This window comes from Populus euphratica, unplaced genomic scaffold, assembly GCF_000495115.2.
Source record: "Populus euphratica unplaced genomic scaffold, PopEup_1.0 scaffold76.1, whole genome shotgun sequence".
NCBI lineage: Eukaryota > Viridiplantae > Streptophyta > Magnoliopsida > Malpighiales > Salicaceae > Populus > Populus euphratica.
Genome location: NW_011499890.1, coordinates 1,142,885 through 1,166,839, shown reverse-complemented (window position 1 = coordinate 1,166,839; position 23,955 = coordinate 1,142,885). Strand labels below are relative to the sequence as shown.

At 33.3% G+C, this 23,955-nt stretch overlaps 2 protein-coding genes across 6 annotated transcripts; both read left to right on the top strand.

Annotated features, from left to right (window-relative positions):
• The first annotated feature begins 2,687 nt into the window (after nucleotides 1–2,687).
• LOC105131123 (BTB/POZ domain-containing protein) lies at nucleotides 2,688–5,027 on the top strand. Of its 2 annotated transcripts, none has more exons than XM_011033934.1 (4): nucleotides 2,688–2,869; nucleotides 3,113–3,218; nucleotides 4,529–4,652; nucleotides 4,763–5,027. In XM_011033934.1, the coding sequence occupies exons 1-3, from the start codon at nucleotides 2,758–2,760 to the stop codon at nucleotides 4,605–4,607; spliced, it is 297 nt and encodes a 98-aa protein (XP_011032236.1). In that variant the 5' UTR covers nucleotides 2,688–2,757; the 3' UTR covers nucleotides 4,608–4,652; nucleotides 4,763–5,027. The 2 variants fall into 2 exon arrangements, with proteins under 2 accessions (XP_011032236.1, XP_011032237.1); XM_011033935.1 differs by having other exon boundaries at nucleotides 4,742–5,027.
• An 11,404-nt stretch (nucleotides 5,028–16,431) lies between these two features.
• Nucleotides 16,432–23,434, top strand: LOC105131115 (cucumisin-like). 4 transcript variants are annotated; one of them, XM_011033920.1, is made up of 12 exons: nucleotides 16,432–16,888; nucleotides 17,023–18,746; nucleotides 18,933–19,049; nucleotides 19,496–19,587; nucleotides 19,838–19,929; nucleotides 20,011–20,257; nucleotides 20,814–21,309; nucleotides 21,559–21,653; nucleotides 21,734–21,958; nucleotides 22,083–22,194; nucleotides 22,335–22,548; nucleotides 22,662–23,434. In XM_011033920.1, the coding sequence occupies exons 4-12, from the start codon at nucleotides 19,511–19,513 to the stop codon at nucleotides 23,171–23,173; spliced, it is 2,070 nt and encodes a 689-aa protein (XP_011032222.1). In that variant the 5' UTR covers nucleotides 16,432–16,888; nucleotides 17,023–18,746; nucleotides 18,933–19,049; nucleotides 19,496–19,510; the 3' UTR covers nucleotides 23,174–23,434. The 4 variants fall into 4 exon arrangements, with proteins under 4 accessions (XP_011032222.1, XP_011032224.1, XP_011032221.1 ...); XM_011033921.1 differs by having other exon boundaries at nucleotides 16,873–16,888; nucleotides 17,751–18,746; XM_011033922.1 differs by lacking the exon at nucleotides 17,023–18,746.
• Nucleotides 23,435–23,955: the final 521 nt, after the last annotated feature.

Below are 23,955 nucleotides of genomic sequence, written 5' to 3'. Positions count from 1 at the left end.
CAAGTATAGACGAGGGATTGTTCAGAACATATCGCATAAATGAGTTGGTAGGATATTTTTATGGTAATTTTAAGAGTTCGGTAGAATGATTTGAAAGATATGCTTCATTTTTTAATTTTTTTAATCAATATTAGAAAAAAATAATATTTTTTTGTAAATATGATAGATTGATTTGGGAGTTATATGCTTAGAATAACTTGAAAAAAAAATATCAATTAATATATAAGCTAACCCTAGAACAATTACCAGTAATTATTTTATCAATCTGGACAGAGAGATGATAAGAAAAAAGAAAGTAAGAATAATTTCTTCCTAGATGGTGCAACACTTGGACAAATAAATATGGCAAGATAAACTAAAGAATGTAAAGGTCAAAATTTTAAAAATAAATTGAAAAGAAAAAATGGGTTTAAAAATAAAACCTGATTGATTCTAACTCATAACAAATACTCCTTGTTTTCTTGACTCGTGCCTACTATAATTTATGATTGGTGGATTCTTAATTTTTATTTTTTTATTCAATAATTTTGTTTTATTTTTAAATACAAGCATTGATTTAGGTGATTGTTCGAGAGTAAGAACATTAATTTATATAGAGATATTTTCTCATTGTTTTAAAAAAATAAATTTCAACTTTTTCTGTTGAATGCTATTTTCCTCCTACAGGTTACAGTGAATTTTTTGTTTGTATGGTGAAATTTGACTAAAAAAATCAACTTTAAAACCTTTTTTACTTGACGAGTCTTGGATTAAATTATATAAAAATTATTCTAACGTAACTCAATCAACTTTGTATATCTAAAATTAATTCAACCAACCAGCAAAATTATATTTTTGTTTAAAAAAATTATTATGAATTTTTTGTTTTTTTTATAATTGAGACAATAATATATTAAAATAATCATAGATAAACCTAGCTTAATCAATCAAACATACAACCTAGAGGCCATGATCTATAATAGTAGGTTTAAAAACCTTTTGTTTTTTTATGTGAAACTATTTTTATTTAATTACATAATAAAAAAATAGATACTTATAATACTATAATATTTGTTTGAGACCACAATAAACCTATAAAAAATAAAAAAAAATATAAAATTTAATTCTCAATAAACCTAACATTAAAAAATAAAATTAAAAAAAATAATTTTAAAAAAATTAACTCAGGCTAACTTGTAAAACTTGCGGTTCAAATTATTGATTATACTAAATTTAATAATTTTTGTTAATTTTTCAAATCAGTAACCTGAATCATGGATTCAACTTAATTTTATAACTTTGTGTTCTTTAAAAATATCTTTTATTTAGTAAGACTATATTAAAATAGACACTCGTAAAATTAATAACAAACAAAAAATAAAGACATTTTCTAAAATGCAAGAACTTATTCTAATTAAAAATATATCAAAAGTAAATTAAAAAGATTACAACAAAGTCTTGGTACTTTGTATATAATTGAATAAAAAAAACATAATAAATGTGATAAATTCATAAAAGAAATATATTTAAAATCTTAAAAAATATAAATTTTATGGTAATTTAATATTCGTAACTTTTTTTGTTTCATGTCAGGCACATAATAATTAGAAAAAAAATATTAACATTCCCATAAAAACCAATAATATTATTTTAGAAACATGATAAAATTTAATAATAATTTAAATATAGTTTTTTTTTATGGTGCATTTAAATCTAAATCCAAAAGAGAAAGAAAGAAAATTTAAAATAAAAAGCCATGACGTCACAATTGTCACAATTGACCCAATACATAAAGAGCCTACGTGTGCAAGCTTGTAAGACCGGGCCCATATAATTGGATCTATATTAATTTTTTTAAAGAGTGGACAACATATCATTTGCTTTTATTTTTTAAAATGCAAATTACACGTTGTTTTTCCATCCTAAATCCCTAGATGTGGTTGGAAAATCATTTTAGGGTGTTTTTGGGTTTAAAAACCATTTTTAAACATATTTTAATCCAAAAATAAATAATAATCATCTTTAGCACTTTATTAAAACTAATCTCTCAACTTAAAACACTTTTAAAATAGTTCAAAAAACACAAAATCAAAAGAAAATTCTCTCTCAATTTCAATTTACTTTTTGAGTCAAGTTGAAGGTCTAAATCACCTTAATGAAACTTTTTTCATTGAATGAATTGTTGACACTAAGATCTTTTTTTTTTAATTGCTAAAACATGGTATGATCTTCTCTATTTTCACTATTCTCTCTCTTTATCAAAATCAAGAATTGAAATATCAAAAAAGAGAGATTTTAGATCAAAATTAAAATTACAAAAACTATAGGAACCATAAAAGAAGGAAAAGGAAAGTAAGCGGAATGAACATCACCTTTTTATCTAAAATTGAGATTGGTCATGAAATTTTTCCTTATTTTGCACTTGGATTTTTTTTTTTGTTGAGTTTTGACTTGTTTAATTTTTTTAACAATTAGTCATTGAAGGATGCAATTGAAATAAAAAAAGGTTTGAGTATGAAATTTTAAAACACTTATGGTTACCGTGGAGAAAGAATTAGTATGTTTTGTAACTGTAGCTAATTGTAATGTAATTAAAATTGTGATCCTATAATAAATCTGTTCTTGGCCTTTTGCGTGAACAAATCCAGACCGAAGGCCCACTACCGCTGGCTGGGGCACTCCTATAAATAAATGCACGCACAAATTTGGAGCCACATGACTCCCTGCGTTGGAACAGTGCAAAAGAAAAGGAAAATCAGTTGAAAAAGAAAATAGAAAATGAGAAAGGAAGATACAGTGAAGCTGATAAGCGCGGAGGGTTTCGAGTTCGTGATCCACAAGGAAGCTGCTATGGTTTCACAAACAATCCGTAACATGCTCACTTCTCCAGGTCCCCTTTTCCTTTTCTTTCTTCTCCTTTTATTTTATTGTCCCCCTCCCCTCTCTGCTCTTATATTTAATGGGTTTCTTTTCCCTCTTTCATTGCAATTATTTGTTTCCATGTAATTAATTACCGTTGGATTACATGGCTCTGCTTTGCCTTTATGAATTATTGCAAAAATCAAATTATTTAGGTTAATGTACAATTCTTGGGTGAATTAGGGTTTTCTTTTTTCCTAAAAAAATGTGGCAGGGAGTTTCGCGGAGACGGAGCATGGAGAAGTTACTTTTCCGGAGATAAGCACTACCATTCTAGAGAAGATCTGCCAGTACTTTTACTGGTCTCTTCAGTATGCCAAGTTCTGTTCTTTTCCCTCCACTTTTGTTTCATGTTCCCATAATTTGTAGCTTTTCCTTGTCGCCTTTCGATGTATATTTATTAGTCTAAATGATTCTGATTTGATTAGTAATATATTGAATTCGAAATTAAGTCATATGACTCCTGTAAGTAGTTTTTTTGTTGCAAACATCTGTTGTAATTTCCTTTTCCTTTTTGAAAATTTTGTTATGATTTTGAGCAAATTAAGGGCTTATCATCCTGATTTCTTTTATTTTTTTTTTAAATTGTACATGTATGTTTTCCCTGAGCCGTTTTTTTTTTTTTCAAATTTAATACCAGCCAATGACCTCATATTAACACTTTGGTTTCTTTATTTTTATTTATTTTTCTGTATGCTAGTTTTCTATTCATGTGTGCGTGTAACATTCACAGAGAACATCACCATCACCAAATGTTTCGCAACATTATGTTTCTAAGCGTGCCATGTCTGTGTCTGTATCATGCAGTAATGGCCGGAGACAAACATTTTGTTCCACATAATAAGGATGCCACTGTTTATATGATCTAGGGCCTAGGGAAGCTGACACTAGTTGTTGCTGTTCTTGTCGCTTGTATCAATCTTCCCTGAATATTTCTAGTCTGGTTTTGGATTTATATGTGAAAATATTCAGGAAAAAACTTTCTATAATCTTTCATATTCTGCTTGGTTAGGATAATTAAGATTCAGGATTAATACTTGTGGTGTTTGGTTTCTTTTTGAAAAGGGGTCATTGGAACTCTTGATTTCTTTATGGGGAACCTGGAGATTGGGTGCTCATTATGAATTGTACAATTCTTAATGATGTTTATATTCCGAATTCTCCACTACGGGGATAGTATTTGCTCTTATTCAATCACACTGTTCTTGCTATCCTAATTATAGAGTTCTAACTATCTGAGACAATTTTCTTTTCTTATGTGGGTAAGTTGAATTTTTCTCCTGCTTCACCTTGTCAAGCCTGTCTGGCTTATGGATCGAGCCAGCTGAATGGGTTTTCCTGGATTTTTTTTGCGATTTGCATTGCATGCAATTGTTGTGAATATAACAGCTTGTTTCGCATGTCAATGCATGATTGATATATTTCATTTAATTTTACCGCCAACAATTTATTTAATTTCTTTTCATATACATTTATTTGCTGTCGCTGATTTTTTTATCTCCTGTTTCTACAAGTTTTTGAAGGTTTTGATTTATATTATTCATTCCAATTAAGCAATGTTAAAGGCATATTATGAACTCTGTATTTCCCTATCTTCTATATTGATAAGCAATTGCTATCCTTCTGACAGTGGAAAGGAGACTGAATTCCCAATTGAACCTGAACTGACACTGGAGCTGATGATGGCTGCTAATTATCTCCACACTTAAAAATAGATTTCTTCACTTGCTTCTAGGGTGATGAATCATGATGCCGTAAGCTTTCTGCTTAAATCACTTCCTGATATAAAGCATCTGTAATTTGATTTTCTGCTAAACCCATAGATGTTTCATCATAGCTTTAGTTTTATTGCTATACCTAACAGGATAATTAAGGATGACATTGTTGCCCGAGAAGACCGTGGAGTTCCTGTATTTATGCTGTGGACTGGAATTCACCTCTTCATGTAGTTATTTGTCAAATTACAATGCCATTGATTTAACAGAGAGCAGTTTGAGAGTATGTAAGAAGATGATTGCTGTGATGTATAAACTTACTTTTTCAAGAAAATGAAGTGGGGGATGCTAAGAAGGGACTTTGTTCTCATGTGATGGTTACTTTGTTGTATTAATGGGTGCTTTTTTAAAGTTGACTTGCAGCGCTTTTCACCGTGGTTCGCCAGGATAAGGGAGAGAACCTACAAGATCATTACATTTTTCTCACGAAATTCCACTCCGTTTCTGTTCTTGCATTTGTACATGATTATATGAACGATGGAATTCATTTTAGTTGAAATCTGTTGGGCGTGTACATGTATTCTCGAAAGCTCACTGTTACTGTAAACAAATGAATGCCCATACGAACATATTTTAAAATGGAGCATCATGTGGAGTTATTTTAAATCTGTCTGTTTAGATTGATTTCTTTCCCGCCTGTCAGAATTTGTGTCAGATTGCCCCATCAGATACTTCATTGAGAAAGGAAAAAAAGAAGAAGGAAAAGAAAAGCCTTTAGACTTTAGAGGATTAACTGGGTGACCTCTTTGTCCCTTCAAATTCTGAGTGGGATTTTTTGAGTTGCATCTCTGCATGTTTGTAACTTTGGGGTCGAGCCTCTTCCATCGCTCTGCGCTGCTTTTGAAGATTTTCTTACGTTTACACAGCACATTTTTGACAGGTGACAAAGGAACTTCCACAAAGACATGATTTAGACCTGACTGTCATTTTATGTAACCAGCCATAGATGCGACTGGTTCAGATCCAACAGAAGTGGATTCTGAGGTGAGTGGAATTTGTCAATCTCAAATACCAGAAGCTGAGATCGAATCACAGGTTCTACCATGGATCTCTTGTTGTACTTCCGCGAATATTGTTGCCTCTCAGTTCTAAACGACCAAGCCATGGGAAAATAAAGTCCCAAGAGTATCAGAAATCACCACAAAAAAAAAAAAGGTTAACTAAGCAAATGAAAATGAAGTCTGGAAAACGACTATCAACCAATGAATTTTTCCTTGAGAAATGCTCCCCGTGCACACGTTATGGATCCTGTAACTTCTTCCTGATTATAGTTTATGACCCTCTTATGTTAGGGTGCTCATATGTGCCTTAGAAGCTGATTTTTTAGAGCTTTCCATTACACGTCAACTCCAAGGACCTGTCCTCTAGATTTCCACATCAATGATTCACTCTGTTCAGGCTATTTATGAAATCTGAAGACTTTTCCTTTCCTTTTTTTTTCGTCTTGCAACTCGCTATGTGTTTATAACCCATCTTGGAATTGTGTCATAATGTTGAACAGAGTTACTGTTGTCTTACTAATAAGTCTGTTGGCTTCTAAGTTAATCCTCTTCCTTTTTGTAAAGCATGATGCTTTAGGATTTCATGACTCGTCACGGTGTGCAGTTGCTTCTGTTGATACTTGATTTCCATTCTAACTGGCCTTTCATGGCTATCAAATCAAATCTACTCAAATGTCAATCAATAATCTCTAAGCAGTGTTTTTATTCATATTCTCTATTCCCTCTTCGGGTTATAACTCCTGGTAGTTATTTGACACTTTCGTGTTTTCAATCCTGCTGGGACACCAAACATGAAGTATTATTTGTGCACAAGTTTCATTATAGGGTAGTCTAAATAATTAAAAGGTTGAACTTTAATTTATATTTTTGGGTTTAATTTATATGAATTTTTAGTTAAGTTTTATTAATTTAACTTTATTTATTGGGTTTGATTTAATTATTATTGAGTATTTTATTTAGTAGGACATAAGTCCAATCGTTTGTTCTAGTTAAGGTTTTTATATTTATACTCTACTTTTCTAAATGTTAAGCAGTTTTAATGATTAATTAAAAATTTACAGACTTTGTATATCTTCAATCCTCATTCTTCTCTTTTTTTGCTTTCACTTTTCAGCTTCTTCTTTAAAAGCTTATTTCTTTTCTTGCTTTAAGTCTTATTATTTATTGTCTCACAACAAATTTGGTATCAGAGCATGACTTTTAATTGTTCTTACAATTAAATGATCTACATGTTTATACTAAACCCTAGATCTAGTTTGATCTTAAAGAAAAACATTTACTGTTTATTGTTAAAAAAAACCTAAACCTACTGTTTTGATTAAAAAAGAAAAAAAATCCTACTATTCTAAAAAAACATTATTCATTGATCATCATCAAAACTCCGTAATCTGGAAAACACTGATCATTTTACTTTCAACGCTGATTACAACTAACACCACCACATCAATCCATAGGTGCACACCAATTTATTGTTGTCAATAACCCACAGCCACAACAGGTCACCCACAACTGTAGTAGTAGATCTTCGTTGACGACGGTGCATCAACCAATTTCATCCTCTCCCCGCCATCAGCAGATCAGGCATCCAACCACCACTTCGTGCTACAAGAAGCTTATAGAGCCACACCAAGTTGCTGTCTCCACAATCTCGCAGTGCCACCACAACAGATTGTTGTCTCCAGCAACCCAAATCAGCGTTACAAACCATATATCGCAGCCACCACTAAAAATCACCCTCTAGTCGCAGCCACCACAATTGGTCCTTCAGCCCTTGTGAAGCCTAAATAACCATATCAACATATTAGCAGTCATGCCTCGTAGCCAGCAATAGCAACCGAGAAATCATAGAAGACAAGAAGACTTTAGAAAGCTTTCAAGGAAAATTAATTAACCTATGCCATGTTACCAGCCAAACCAGCCCATTGATGCCATACCAGCGCCACGTCATGCGCAACTCAGAGCCACGTCAGCTAGTAAAGCCACGTCAGCAGACCAGTCATCCAGTCTATCACTTCAGCAACAAAAAGCTTTCACCCCTTGATCTAGTTAGTGAATCTCTTCATCTTTTAATTTGTTGAATTTTTACCTTTTTTGGTAATATAATTGTCATTTAGAGTTATCATTAATATTACTTTTATGCTTAGAAAAAAAATCTCATCTTGCATTTTATCAGTTAACTCTTGCTTATCAACCTTCTTTTTTATTGATATTTAGCAACTAGTTATTGAGTTTGCTGAAGCTAGTAAAAGTTGTAACCATTATTTGATTAATCATTTATACTTAAAAGGTCTAGCATTGTGTGCTTATAATTTTTCTAGTATAATCTATTCTTGATTAATCTTCATATAAAAAAGGGATTAACTTTATTTTTATATTGTGATTTTACTTATAAGAACCATTTATGATCTCAATTCTATTTATAAGTTAGTGTTGCATGCATTTGTGTCATGATCATCTAGTGTCTAAGCTTAAGTTTACACTCATCGTAGGCTCAACCTTTAGTGATACTCTTATAATCATTTAAAGAGAACTGCAAACTTAAGTAATCAACATGTTTAAAAGAATTGAGCTCCAAGAGAGTTTTTAAACGAGATACTCAAAGACCAATAAATATTACAAGAATAACCATTATGGACAAGTTCACTCTAAACATCACCAGTATAACTATCATTTAGGTTACTCTAAACATGATGACTTTGATGAGCGAGTCTTGAGGTATAACAAAATAGAAGCCCTAACTTTTGATGGTGGTCATAACCCTATGATATTTGATATGTGGATTCATGATATGGATAGATTCTTTAAGTGGCATAACTTGTCTGATAATAAAAAAAGTTAGATTTGCTAAGATGATGTTAATTGATGAAGCCAAACTTTATTGAAGAGATATTGAGGATTTTTTAGAGATGAGAGGTAAACCTCCTATAACGGATTGGATCAAAACTTCAAGAGAAGTACCTACCCCAATCTTATAAGAAGAAACTCTTAGACTAATGGAACAATCTAAGATAAGGGAATAAGTTTATCAATGAGTATATAATGCAGTTTAATGATTATATGATTAGATATGCCATAAGACTTTGCGTAGATTTTGTAAAAGTTTAAATGATAATCTTAGAAGATAAGTTGTATTTCAAGGTGTATCTACTCTTAACCAAGCTTTTACTTTAGTTCAAGACTACAAGTTGATTATGAAGAATCAGTGGATGAATCGCCAGGGCTTTTATAATATCCCTACTAAGTCCCAATTCAAAAGAAGTGATTCTTTGTTACGTGCTCCACCCCATAGACCTAATCCTTGTAGTGCCCAATTTTGTAAGAAAGATAAGGGAAAACAAGTTGTTAATAAAGTGTCTAAGGTGAGTTCAAAGGTTCAGTGTACTAATTGTTTAGGTTTTGTTCATATCTCTTTAGATTATACCTCTAAACCCTTAGTTATTTAAAAATATAAAGATATAAATAAAGAATAATATTGTAGTATTGAAGTGTATAAGCATAATCTTGAGGATTTTAGTGACCTAGATGACGAGGATATGCAAAAAGAGGGACCTAACATAATGAGTCCATGTGAGCTTGAGAATGAGGTTAAGAAAAAGTCTGATATGTCTGCTTTAATAGTAGAGGAAGTTTTGAGGAACTCTTCAATGGAGTCACCTATAGAGTCTCATGATATTAATTCTTCTAAATTACCTGATTCCTCACCCCACATGCTTGGTGTCTAGCACATCATAAGTTTAGAGCAATATGTTGAGTTTCTTGACCCCTTACCTCATGCACGTGATGAGAAAGATGAAAATAATCCTAGTTTACTTAATTGTGTCTATACCATATCTACACATGTTTCAAATAATATTTGTTTCATTCCACACCCGTAGTGATTTAGTGTTTATAGTTACAAACCTGAGAAGCTTATAGAACACCTATCCATATCTCCTCACGATAGGATGTCTAAGTCAGCTGGGTTGTTAGCAAGTAAAGTTTATAATTTTCATATTGAAATCATGAAACAAATTCAAGCAATCAATGAACAATACAAATTTTGAGCTGATTTACTTAAGTATCATGATGCATTTAATGTTGGAGATTATTTCATGATACAAATTAGACCTGAATGGTGTCCTTTAAAAACCGATCATAAATTACAAATAAGTAATGTTAAACCATTCAAAGTGTTGTAAATGATTAAATCAAATAATTATGTTATTAGATTGCCATTAAAGTTTGATATCGGCTCTACTTTTAATATGAAAGACATTAGTATTTATAAAATACAACCTCTCCCTTATGCTTCTTTTGATACCCCTATTTCATCATTCATATCTTTGGCACAAAAGCAACATATTAATGCTACTTTGAATGCACAAGTTGTTTTTACTAGGGATGGTAAACTTTAGTAAATCTCGGTATATGGGCTCGACAACCATATTCAGATTATACTCGGATTATCAGAAAGATATCATAATAGCTTAACCTTTATGTTTGAGAGCATTATCAGAGTCGTTTTGACCAATACTTGATGGAGTCAAGTTCTTCCAACCCCAGGAGAATTGGTGAGGACACCAAACATGAAATATTATTTATGCACGCATTTGATCATAGACGATGGAGGATAGCACAAATAATTAAAAGAATGAGCTTTAACTTATGTTTTTTGGTTTAATTTATATGAATTTTTAGTTGAGGTTTATTAATTGGCTTTATTTGTTGAGTTTTATTTAATTATTGTTGAGTATTTTATTTAGTGGGCCATAAGCCCAATCGCTTGTTTTAGTTATGGTTTTTGTATTTATACTTTACTTTTCTAATGTGAAGCAATTTTGATGATTAATGAAAAATTTGTAGACTTTGCATATCTCTAATCCCCATTATTCTCTTTCTTTGCTTTCACTTCTCAGCTTATTCTCTAAAATCTTCTTTTTTTTCATGCTTTAAGTCTTATTACTTATTGTCCTATATCAAATCCTTAATGCCTTCACTATCATTTACTTAGCATTCTTAGATGTTGCCCTTTATACTCATCAGTTGATCATTTATGTTTATGTTTCTTGGATCACCATCTTGTATAAAATGTTTTGGAGAAAGAACTTTAGGATGGTGAATCTTTAGAAGATAGTTAATAGGACAAGCAGCTAGCTTATAGAAGGATGGAAATTAGGAAATGTAATCGAAATTAGTTGGTAAACAACATTAGCAATAGCTTGACAATCATATTATGAAAAAAAAAAGAAGAGGATCCTCGTACCTAGCTCATTAGATGATTGTGTTGTTAAGAAATCAAATCTTGGATGTATAGAATAACATAGTTGTATAAAATAGAAGATATATATTTATTCACTTTCTATTGTAATGCCTAATATGTCACTACTGGAGCTGCAATAAAGCAACTGATTCTTAACTTGTAGGAATCAATTACAGCCTCCTTGTATAAGTACATAGTTTAGTATTAATAAAAATCACTTCTACAAATTCAATATTTCTCGGTCCTATCGCGTCACTTGAAGATGAAGATTCAAATAGAACTACTTATTTCTTCCTCTTATCTTATTGGTTTGCTGATATTCATATTGGAAATAAAAAAATATTTATATGATTCAATAAAATATGGGGTTAATTTGAATTAATTTTTTTTCTTCATTGTGTATTTTTCATTAACAGATTTACATTCATATTAACAATAGTATATCAAATAAATATAATTAGATCTAGGTAATTAGATCTTATCTATAGATTTATTTATATCTATTCCAGTGGTTTGGTTTTTTTTTTTTCTTCATTCAAATGAAATGACATGTTTATTGGATTTCCTGTCATAAAAAAGTCTTTTTTTGATTGGAAAAAAAAGGAAATGTATTACATGTATTGTTATATTAGGAAAATGTATAAAAATGGATATTTCCATTTTTTAAATTATTTTCAATTTTAAATATAAGAATAGATAGCATAACAGTCAAGATATAATCTATAAATAATTTAAAAAATATAAGAATAGATAGCATAAGAGACAAGAGATAATCTATAAATATTGACTTTATTAAACTTTATCTATACTTTATTTAAATTTAACTTTATCTATTTTTTTATCCGAATCAATTAGAAATTTTTCTATTTCATTTCATGTTCATTTCTTATTAGTTTAATGTTTTGATTGTGTCATACGATTCAATCTTTTTATTTATTTTCTTTGATTTATTTTGATTTTTGATTCCTATTCTATCTACATAACTTAATTATTTGTATTTGGGTTGCTAACTCAATGGTAAAGTATTATCATTACCGTCTGGACACATAGAAATCCAACCACGTAATCGCAACATCCCAATTGCAAGAACGAAGCTCTACCGAGCTATATCTCCCCCCTCGAGCCAAGTGGAGCATGTATGAAGGAGTCAGATGCTTTCTATATTCTTTTCTTTTCTTTGGCGTAGTTAGGCCATCTTGGACTTGAACCAGAGACCTCGCCCGTGAAGTAAAGCATTGCACCTACGGTCCAACCAATTAGGAGAGAATCAATAGATTCCTTTTCAGGAGCGATTCATCCTTCCCGAACGCAGCATACAACTCTCTGGTGTATTGTGCTCTCCAAGTGTGCTTGTTCCCCCCTTTTCTTTTCTGACAATAACAAATATAAAATAAAGTAAATGGAACAAAAGGTTTGAAATGTCTTTCACGCTTTGACCTGTGAAAAAGCATATTCTGGGGTTTTATCTTCATCTGAAGAAAAAAAAAATATAAAAAAGACGACATTAAAATGAAAGAATACTAAAATGAAACAATAAAGCATAAAATAAGAAAAGTATATGATATGGTGGTAGTTTAATGCACATAAAAATTAGAAGAGTACATAAAAATATTTCTTTTTATAAATATAACAAACAAGATCCAAGAATAAGATTTGTTTGATAGAATGAGATCCGAGGATCAAATGGTTACGAAAGAGGGGATAACTTGTTCCTTGAAAGAATTTTTCTATTATTAAATTCCATACAATATTAAATAAATAATAGGAAATTTGAAATGAAAGGAAAGTCTTTTTATTGCACCTATTAATCTTATATATATATATTGTGTTCTGAAATCAAAGAAAGATATTTTATGTTGTGACTTTGAATAAACTTTTTTGTGGAATGGAGGAAGGAAATAGTAATTTATTCCTATAGAATAACTAGATAGCTAGGAAAAAAAAGATTAAATTAAAAATATTGACAGATTTTTTTTGGAGTCCAAAGAAATATGAAAATGAAAAAAAAAACGGATCTACTGTTCCAATTTCATCTATATCGAATTTGACTATCAGAATAGTGGATATAGTTATGATTCAATGGGTTAGGTCCACTTACTTTTTCTTTTGTTGATTTCTAATCTAATCTTTACAATTGATTTAATTGGACTCCTATAAAATAGGAAAGTTTAACGATTTAAGAGGCAACTTATCATTATTCATTTTAATAAAATAAACAAATATTCAATTTTATAACTATAATTACTATATTAGTATACTCTAAATTCGAGTATAAATCATTATAATGTTAACCTTCTAATTTAATTTAGAAAAATTCTATTTATTCTATTTATTAGAAATATAGAGTTTCTTACCTTATTTATTGCAAATATTAACAATATCTCTATTTCCCCTTCAAATGGAATCTCCCTTCAAATAGAAATACTCCCGCGGGAGTTTTATTAAAAAAGGACAAAGCCCTTTATCGGATTTGAACTGATGACTTACGTCTTATCATAGCGTTACTTTACCACTAAGTTAAAAGGGCCTATTTGATTCAATTTCGAAATGAGCCAGCATGCGGATAATCCATATCTATAGAAATAGATTCTACATCAAATCTATGTAAAGTAAATAGATTCTATATAATTTTTTCTATTTTTTTCTATATTATCTATATTATTAGAATATAATAATATAGAAAAATTGAATGAAATTCATTCTATTGACAATTTTAAGAAATTGTTCATATTATGAGTATAATATGCTGACGATCAAGCAAATGTGCCCCCATCGTCTAGTGGTTCAGGACATCTCTCTTTCAAGGAGGCAGCAGGGATTCGACTTCCCCTGGGGGTAGGGTATTACAAATGGAAGTTAATGGGGGATTCTTAAGAAATTTGGAATTTTTTCTTCTCTTTATTTTTTTTATGGTATCAAAGCTGGCTTAGCATCCTGATTCGTCACTACAATTAAATCTCTTATCTAGCATCTCTCTTCTTCAGCCACCATGACCAACAATGAAATATCATCAAACTTAGAAGCTTATACAAATTTTTCAAAAGGGAATCTCTCAAATCCCTATTTCACTCACCATTTAGATCATCTAGGTTTGGTTTTGATTCTCAAACCCTTAAATGGAGACAACTATTTTACTTGAAAAAGGGTTATGACCCTGGCCTTGAATTCTAAAAGCAAGCTAAGTTTCGTTAATGGCTCAATTAAAGCCCTTTCAGAAAAAACTAATCCTAAATGATATACGACTTGGTCTCGATGTAATTATATGGTCCATTCATAGATCATTAACACTTTCAATCCGAAGATTTTAGATAGTGTGATATGCTACTCTACAACTTATAAAGTTTGGGAAGACCTTTATAATTGATTTTCTCACAACAATGCACCTTATATATTTGAAATTCAATGAGATATTGCTTATTTTAGGTAGGAATAACTCTCTATTTTGGTATATTACACAAAATTAAAGGGAATGTGGGATGAACTAACTTTCTACAACGATTCACTACATGAGACGCAGCAAGATCAACAGAGATTAATATAATTTATGATGGGTTTGAATGAATCTTACAGTGTTATTCATGGACAAGTTCTCCTGATGAATCCCTTTTCTTCGGTTCAGCCAGCTTATACATCTGTCTCTCAAACAGAAAAGCAATGTCTTCTAAGATTAGCACACACCATTAATGATTCTGTTAGCAGTCCTGCCATGATAGTTTAAAGCAACAACATCAAGCCTAATGACAAAGGTGAGCGTTCCTACCATTATTTTAGATCACAATATAGATTAACAGACAATTTTAGTGGAGGACATAGATTTGAACAGGACAGACGCTAATTTGGACCCAGACGAGGACGACCTCATTGTTCCCACTGTGGAGAACTTGGTCATTGGGTCCAAACCTGTTATGAGCTCTATAGGTATCCAATAGGGCACCTTAAGGCAAAATATAATTTAGCTAGATACTTCAACAACAACAACAAATCTACAGAAAACTATATGTCTGAGAGTTTTGCTAAAGAAAACAACAAGTCAGTTGTCGGAATTTCAGAGACCCAATTAAAGTAGCTTTTATCCTTTCTTAATGACAACGGTGTTGAATCCAGTTCTCAAGCACATGTCATAACCAAACCAGGGTTGCCTAAAATTGCTTATCATAATTGGATTATTGATAACAGGGTAACATATCATATTTTTTCATTATCTCAATCATTTTTTCAACGAGATAACAATTTCTCACTGTCTCTTGTATTACTGCCTAGCGAGGAAATAACTAATGTTGTTACAAGGGGATTACTGCCTCTGAATTCCACCTATTATTTGCATGATGTGTTATGTGCACCCACTTTTAAAGTTGACTTGATGTTAGTCAATTGTTTGACAAAATGTTTGAATTACTCGGTAAATTTTTTTTCCTTATTGGTGTATTTTGCAGGATCTAGCTATGAGGAGGATGATTGATTTGGGTAAACAACATGACAGACTATACTATTTGGTGGCAATAATGACGGAGAAATCTATAGTATAGCCTACCCCACCATTACATTGACTAGCTTGCAATCTCACTATCTCATCAACTGATCTTTGACAAAAACGCTTAGACCATATCTCACTTCATTGTTTAAGTTCATTGCCTAGCAAATTTTAATTTTTTCTATTCAATCCAATCATGTTTGTCCTATATGTCATTTGGGTAAGCAAAATCGCTTTCTTTTCATTTCTAGTGTCATTTCCTCTATAAAACCTTTTGAAATAATTCATTGTGATATTTGGGGCCGTTATCAATGCCTTTCCATTTCTAGTGCTTATTATTTATTATTATCGTTGATGATTACACACGATTCACATGGATTTTTTTTTATTATCGTTGATGATTACACATGATTCACATGGATTTTTTTATGTGACACAAAACTAAAGCTCAATCTCTTATAAAACGTTTCTTCAGTTATGTTCTCACACAATTTGAATTTCCCATTAAATTTTTTTGAAGTGATAATGATGGCGAATTTATATCACTTCATTCTTTTTTTCAAGATAATAGTGTTATTTTTCAACATTCTTGTATTTACATGCCTTAATAAAATAGGATTGTAAAATGCAAACATCATTACATTTTACAAGTAGCTCGAGCTTTGAAATTTCAAGCTCAATTCCCAATCTAGTTTTAGGGAGAGTGTGCTCTTAATGTTGTCCATATCATCAAATGACTTCCTTCCTGGTGCTCTCCTTCAAAACTCTATTTGAACTTCTCTACTCAAAACCGCCTTTTTATTCTCATATCTGAGTTTTTGGTTGCTTAGTTCATGCTATAATATACATCCTTCTCACAAATTTAACTTTCGCTTCATGCCCTCAATTTGTATTGGTTATCCTATGGGGCAAAAGTCATACAGATTATTTGATTTATCTTCCTAAAATTTTTTTCACTAGTCACGATGTACGCTTTCATGAAACTATTTTTTCTTATGCATCTATTTTTTCACTAGTCACTAGTCATACAAGCCCATTTCTGTTCTCCCTCCTTCACTCATTGATTTTGGTCTTATTCCTCTTCTGACCCACGCCACTACTTCTTTTTATTCCAGTACACAAATTTCTCCTCCTGCTATAGTACATGCACCTCCATGTTCACCGCCACTTGCCTTCTCAAATCCACACCCCTCATCTCCCCAACCTCCACCCATCCTCTGCACCTATACACGCCGCCCCAAGCCTTTCACCCTTTATGTGTCTCTCGATTGTTTTGACCCAATCCCCCTAGCTGCTCCATCTTCATCGTCCACTTCACCTCCAAACCTCTCTCTCTCCACCTAGCTTCCTCAGTCATCTACTACTGAAAATCCACCACCACTTGAACCCACCCCACTTTGTCACTCCAGTCGCTATATTGCTCCACCAGTCAAGCTCAGCGACTTTATCTGCTCCAATGTTTACTCCCACCAATCAGCCACCTTATTGCCAGGTCCAACCAAAGGTATGCACTATTCCATGGCCAACTTTATTTCATATCATTGTTATACCCCTGCATATCACTCCTTTGTTGCTCAGCTCAGTACCATCACAAAGCCTAAGTCTTATTTAGAGGCTGTTGTTCATCCTAAATGGCAGGAGGGCATGCGCTTCAAACTGCAAGCTCTCCAAGCTAATGGCACTTGGTCTCTTACCTCATTGCCGTCAGGCAAGACACCGATTGGCTGTAGATGGGTCTATAAAATTAAACATCATTCGGATGGTTCTGTCGAGTGGTACAAAGCTTGTTTAGTCGCATATGGTCTCACTCAATTAGAAGGAGTTAACTACCATGATATATTTTCTCCCACAACCAAAATCTTCTATGTCCGCTATTTACTTTCCTTAACAGCAGCTCATGGCTGGTCCCTACACCAGATGTACACCCACAATGCTTTCCTTCACGGAGCCCTAACTGAGGAGATATGCATATCTCTGCCACTAGGTCTTGGACTCCAGGGGGAACCATCTAGTTTGTCGACTTCATAAGTCACTTTACGCTTTAAAACTAGCATCTTGTTAGTGGTTTGTCAAATTCTCTGAAGTTATGCACTTTGTTGGTTTTATACAATCAAGAGCTGATTATTCTCTATTCATCAGGAAGCAGGGTATGTCCTTTACTGTTTTCTTGATAGATGTTGATGATATTCTGATAACTGGAAATGATCCTGTTAACATTACTACAACTAAACAATTCCTGCATAAACATTTTCATATCAAAGATCTTGGTGATTTAAAACACTTTCTTGGAATTTAGGTATTTGCTTCAAAGAATGAGATTTTTATTTCATAATATAAATATACAGTGGAAGTCATTAACGATGCAGGGTTGTCAAGTGCTACTCCTATTAATACTCTCATGGAATGGGGCTTGAAATTATCAGACAAGGGCACCCTGCTAAAAAATACAAACCGTTATAAAAGATTGGTGGGTCATTTAAATTATTTGACTTTATCAAAGCTAGACATAACGTATGATGTACATGTCCTGAGTAGATTTATGCAACAGTCCTGAAAATTTTATATGGAAGCAGCTATTTGAGTTGTTCGATATCTAAAAGGTACACCTGGCCGAGGCTTATTTTTCTCTTCCAATAATGGCTTGAAGTTGAGAGCTTATTGTGACTCAGATTGGGTAGGCTGTCCACTCACTGGGAGATCTACAATAGGCTATTGTGTTTTTTTTTTTTACTATCACTGATATCCTAAAGGTCGAAGCAATAGAAAAAAGTTTTGCTCTTTTCTGCTGAAACAGAATACTAAGCAATGACAAGAGTCTGCTTTGAGTTAACATGGCTGCAATGTCTACTGAAAGACTTGGAAATTTCACACCGTGAATCTGCCTTGCTATATTGTGACAATAAGGCTGCGTTATACATTACAGCCAATTCAGTGTTCCATGAGAGAATAAACATATTGAAATGGATTGTCATTATATTAGAGACAAAATCCAAGATGATTCCATTACTACAAAACATGTTAATTATGTACATCAACTAGAATATATCTTGACCAAACCCCTAGAAAAAGAGATCTTTGTTCCTGTGGTTTGCAAGTTAGGAGTGGAGGATATCCACTCTCCAACTTGAGTGGGGAGTATTAGGAAATCAAATCTAAGAATAGTAGAGTTGTATAAAATAGAAGATATGTATTTATTTACTTTCTATTGTAATGCCTAGTATGTCGTTGTTAGGGCTACAATATAACAACTGATTCCTGACTTGTAATAATCAATTGCAGCCTCCCTGTATATAAGTACATGGTTGAATATCAATAACAATCACTTCTGCAAATTCAGTATTTCTTCTTCATTCTTCTCACGTGTAAGGTTCTCCGGTAATTTTTCCACTCCATAAAGCAAATATGGCAATCCATATGGAATTTGAGTAAAATCCTAACATGGCAGTCAATAAATCTTGTCCGAGTGGTCTCTTAGCCCAAATACCATGAATGTTACTGACAACTTGAACAATATATGCTATTAATTACTGAACTTTTGATTGCTCCAGTGTCACAAAGAATCAAAAGTTGGAAAAAAAATGTGCTTGCTCCTCTTGCAGATCTCGTCATTTATGACGGCGCCATCCTTATAGGAAAGCAGACCTGTAGCCTTCCTAAATATAAAGGTGACTGGCTATTTCTTTTCTATGTTGTCATAAATATCCAGGGTGCTGAGCTGTGGACAAATGAGCAGAGTTCTTGCTTCCATAAAAGCTTCATTTGATAAAAAAAAAATACATCTGCATCACTATGAACATTCCCTTCTAATCTGAAATATAGATAATAGTGATAGTTCTGAAGTTTTGCATGTCACATAATGGCTGGAATCTTCAGTTCTCTGTCTTCATACTGCATCCTGTTGGTTTTCATTATTGTTGCTGACCTTAGTTTATGCACTGCTCAAAATGATAAGCAGGTAGCCCGCGCTTAATTTTTTTATTTTTGCGTAGGCTTTTCTCTCTGATTGGTCACAGGTTAATTAACTGTGTAGATGAACTGATATATTGGATATATATGTTGGCATAAATCTCTTATAAATTCAGGAGTCTGATTTATGTCAATGGTGATGCAGGTCTATATTGTGTACATGGGCTCGCTTCCTACGGGTGAATACTCACCCACTTCTCACCATCTCAGTCTTCTTGAAGAAATTGTCGAAGGAAGGTGAGTGTTCCAAGTCCATTCTTGTCAGAAAGCTTCTGTGTTTCCCTGTTTTACTTTTCTTGAATTTTCAATCACAATCATTTGGTGGTATGTAACGAGGAACTAGGTGGAAGGGGTTAACACTCTAACAAATCACATCCATATCATTTTAGACTAGAAAACCTGTTCAACTGGCATGACCATAACCAGAAAAGGATATTTCTATTTCAATTATGTTCAGTGATGTTTTAATATTTCCCTTCCATTCCAGATCTTCGGATGGTGCGCTAGTTAGAAGCTATAATAGGAGTTTCAATGCATTTGCAGCCAGACTCAGTCATGCGGAGGTAGAGAGAATCTCTGGTAAGTTCTTTAAAATCCTTCTTCATCAACTTCTTGGTAGAATTGATATGTTTTTTGATGTGTGATGACAACAATATGCAGGCCTGAAGGAAGTGGTGTCTGTATTCCGTAGTAGAAGATCTCAACTTCTGACGACAAGATCATGGGACTTCATGGGGTTTCCTGAAAATGTGAAAAGGAACCCCACAGTAGAAAGTAATATAATCATTGGGGTTATTGACGCAGGAATCTGGCCTGAGTCAGAGAGTTTTGCTGATAAAGGTTTTGGTCCTCCTCCTGCAAAATGGAAGGGGACTTGTGCTGGTGGCAAGAATTTTACTTGCAACAAGTATCTATCATCCCTCTTGCTCTGTTTCCTCTATTGCTTCTACACCAGTAAAGTATAATTGGATGAGTTAATCAGTCTAAAAGGCTAGAAATGAAGGGGTTCTTTCCCATTCTTTATAATTTTGCAAATTTAAGCCAAATAAATGTAAGTTCAGTGTTGTTTTTCTTCTGACTATAAGATTTCTTATCATGGATAAAAAGTCCAACTTTTTATGAATTAAGGGAAGATTATTTGCCAAAATAAGTTTCCAAAAGGAGCCATAAAATCATCTTGATATGTACTTTCAATATTTAAATTTGTATCATTATGGTAAGAAAGGAATGTATGAAAGCCTCCTGTATCCATAAAATGCAATGGTTCACCTGGAATTTGTTTGACATTAACACATAACTACGAGCATGATGGTATTTAAATGTCAAATGGGAACCATTAGACAAAAATAGAAATGATACTAACATTCTTGTTTTTCCTTCCCTATGATATATGAAAGAATCCATTGACTCTATTACTGGACAGAGGAGTACTTGTTAGATTCTGCTTTTATTGTTACTTTCAGTAAGATCATTGGAGCTCGAGTTGAAGACACTTCAGGGGCTGAAGCTACCGCAAGGGACAATGATGGCCATGGTAGCCACACAGCATCAACAGCAGCTGGCAACACAGTATCAGGCGCGAATTTTTACGGACTGGCTCAAGGAAATGCCAGAGGAGCTGTTCCATCAGCAAGGATTGCTGTTTACATGGCCTGTGAGGAGTTTTGTGATGACCATCAAATACTTGCTGCCTTTGATGATGCCATTGCTGATGGGGTTGACATAATCACAATTTCAATAGGGAAGGGTGTCCCATTTCCATATGAAAAAGATACTATTGCCATAGGGGCCTTTCATGCAATGGAGAAAGGGATACTCACTGTACAAGCAGCAGGAAACAGCGGTCCTGATCCATTTACTGTATCAAGCCATGCACCATGGATAATTTCAGTTGCAGCTAGCAGCACAGATCGTCGGATAATTGATAAGATAGTTCTAGGGAATGGACAGACCTTCGTTGTAAGTAGCTATAATATCTCAAATTTTATGTCATAGTCCCAGTCATTTTGTTCAAATTTACTTTGTTATCATAATTTATAGAGGTACTCTTTGTTGTTATTGCGATAGCTGTCCATCTCTTCACTTACCCAGCGGCACATAGCCAAAAAAGATGAAAATTAGCATAGTTGAATGTGATTTCACATTTCTTTTTTTCATGTTGGATAGTCTGTAAAATATTTATCTGCTTTTACTTCTATATTTAATCAGGGAAGCTCTGTTAATTCTTTTGCACTAAATGGAACAAAAATCCCTCTGATTTATGGAAAAGCTGTCACGAGTAATTGCACCGAGTATGGTGCTTGGTGAGTGCTATCCCTTTGGTTATTCTTAGTTCATTGTCCTTCCAATAACGAAACTAACCTTCATCCATGTGGTATATCAGGTCTTGCTGGAGTAATTGTATGAACAGTAGCTTGGTGAAGGGAAAGATTGTCATATGTAATATGACAGATACATCAGTGACAGATGAAGCTCTTAGGGCCAGGGCCCTTGGCTCAATCATGTTGAATGACACATTTGACGATGTTTCCATTGTAGTGCCCTTACCTGCATCTAGTTTGAACCCTCATGACAGCGATTTGGTGATGTCCTACTTGAAATCTACAAAGTAAGATTCTAAACACCCACGTAAAAGTGTGGTGAATTAGTCATTAAACAGTAAATTCAATTTCCCTGCCATAGTTAGAACTTTATAGCTGCTGAGATCATTTCTCCGGCTGTTAATCATGCAGAAATCCTCAAGCAACGATATTGAAAAGTGAAGTTACAGAACATAATACGGCTCCTGTAGTTGCTTCCTTCTCATCACGCGGTCCAAATAAAATTGCACCTGAGATTTTGAAGGTTTGGGAATTGTTATGACTATCAGAATCTTTGCATATCTTTATGTTTTGGGCATGACGGAAGGGGTTGCAAAGTGCTGCCTTTTAAGTTATTCCATTGTACTTATCAGATATGTTTCTGGTATTTTCTATTTGCCACAGCCGGATATAAGCGCACCAGGAGTAGAAATATTGGCTGCATATTCTCCAGTTGCTTCTCCATCAGATAATGCTGATGATAAGAGGTCTGTGAAGTATAACGTAGTGTCTGGGACCTCCATGTCTTGTCCACATGTTGCTGGTGCTGCTGCTTATGTTAAATCATTTCATCCAAATTGGTCTCCTTCAGCCATCACATCTGCTCTAATGACCACTGGTATTATTCACTTCTCGAGGTCTTTTTATTCTTCTTGTTTCTCATTAGCCTACCACATGAATTTCATTTGTTAAACCAGTTATTTAGATCACTATTTACTCTTCCCTGCACAGCTTTGCCTATGAACACTGCCAAGCATGCAGATGCTGAATTTGGATATGGAGCAGGCCACATAAACCCGATAAAAGCTGTAGATCCTGGTTTTTTGTATGAAGCTACCAGAGACGATTATATAAGAATGCTGTGCAGTATGAATAATACTCATTTCAGTAAATGTCCGCGGCACATTGAAGGATCTCCAAAGGATCTGAATTATCCTTCAATGGCAGTTCGAGTTGAAGAAAACAGGGCTTTCACTGTTAAATTTCCAAGAACAGTCAGAAATGTTGGACTCGCCAAGAGTTCATACAAATCAAACATCACAACAGGTTCTCAGATTAATGTTATGGTGGAGCCAAGCATTCTGTCGTTCAAGTCGGTGGGTGAGAGTCAATCATTTGTTGTCACAGTGGCTGGGAAAGGATTGCCAGCAAATTCCATGGTATCTTCATCACTGGTTTGGAATGATGGCACGCATAGTGTGAGAAGTCCCATTGTGGTTTACACAATTAAACCTTCAAACTGAATGCCTTCATCGCATTTTATTTTCTTTAAATGGCGAATGATTTTTCTTTTTCAGTTTCAAATCTGAAAATCAAAGTATGATGAAAGTTGTCTTCTATTTAGAGATTGAATAGAGTCCAGCGGTTGTCTTCTTTTTCAGTTTACACAATCAAGTCCCATTTCAGCTTTATGTAAAACTTCAGAGATTGAACAACCCTATCCTCACTATATGCTGCTGAGTGAGAATCTCTCTAATAATGGCAAGACAATATTACAAATATTTGACCAATCATACAATAAATTTACTTTCAATATATTAGTCTCCTAGAAATTTCGTTGCTGATATAAAAATAATCTTTTCGTGTCCAGCACCAATGAAAGCTCTGCTCGCTAGCAATTTCCTATGAGAAAATCTCACCCACGAAAATTATTCCTCCTCTTCACTAAATATATACCATAAATCAAGACAAAGAACCGGATTAAAGGAGTGAAATAATGCATTGTATCTCATTATTGTTTCGAACACATTAATTAACTCATCTGGCAAATGTCAGCAGGTATAGAAATAAAAGATTATGAAATATTGTGTGTGCCCATCTTAGGTAAGAAAATAACAAGATTCTGCAATATTAGAATTATTATTCTTTTGCTTAACTAATATAAGAATATATTCCAGTTATGCACGAAATTTATTCTTGACGTATTAAGAAATCTCAGGTTTAATTCTATAGAAGCATTGTTCTCAAGGTGAGAAAATTTCATTGATGGCTACTGAATCCTTGACTCTGCCCAATCCAACATATA

What these genes read in the sequence shown, in the direction of transcription:
- LOC105131115 (XM_011033919.1), top strand. Translation starts at nt 16,841, where the DNA reads ATGTTTACTCCCACCAATCAGCCACCTTATTGCCAGGTCCAACCAAAG. An exon ending in AAGAATTTTACTTGCAACAA is followed by an intron (nt 20,258 to 20,813) that starts GTATCTATCATC and finishes TGTTACTTTCAG; the next exon opens with TAAGATCATTGGAGCTCGAG. An exon ending in TTGCACCTGAGATTTTGAAG is followed by an intron (nt 22,195 to 22,334) that starts GTTTGGGAATTG and finishes TATTTGCCACAG; the next exon opens with CCGGATATAAGCGCACCAGG.
- LOC105131123 (XM_011033934.1), top strand. Translation starts at nt 2,758, where the DNA reads ATGAGAAAGGAAGATACAGTGAAGCTGATAAGCGCGGAGGGTTTCGAG. An exon ending in TAACATGCTCACTTCTCCAG is followed by an intron (nt 2,870 to 3,112) that starts GTCCCCTTTTCC and finishes AAAATGTGGCAG; the next exon opens with GGAGTTTCGCGGAGACGGAG. An exon ending in TGGTCTCTTCAGTATGCCAA is followed by an intron (nt 3,219 to 4,528) that starts GTTCTGTTCTTT and finishes TCCTTCTGACAG; the next exon opens with TGGAAAGGAGACTGAATTCC.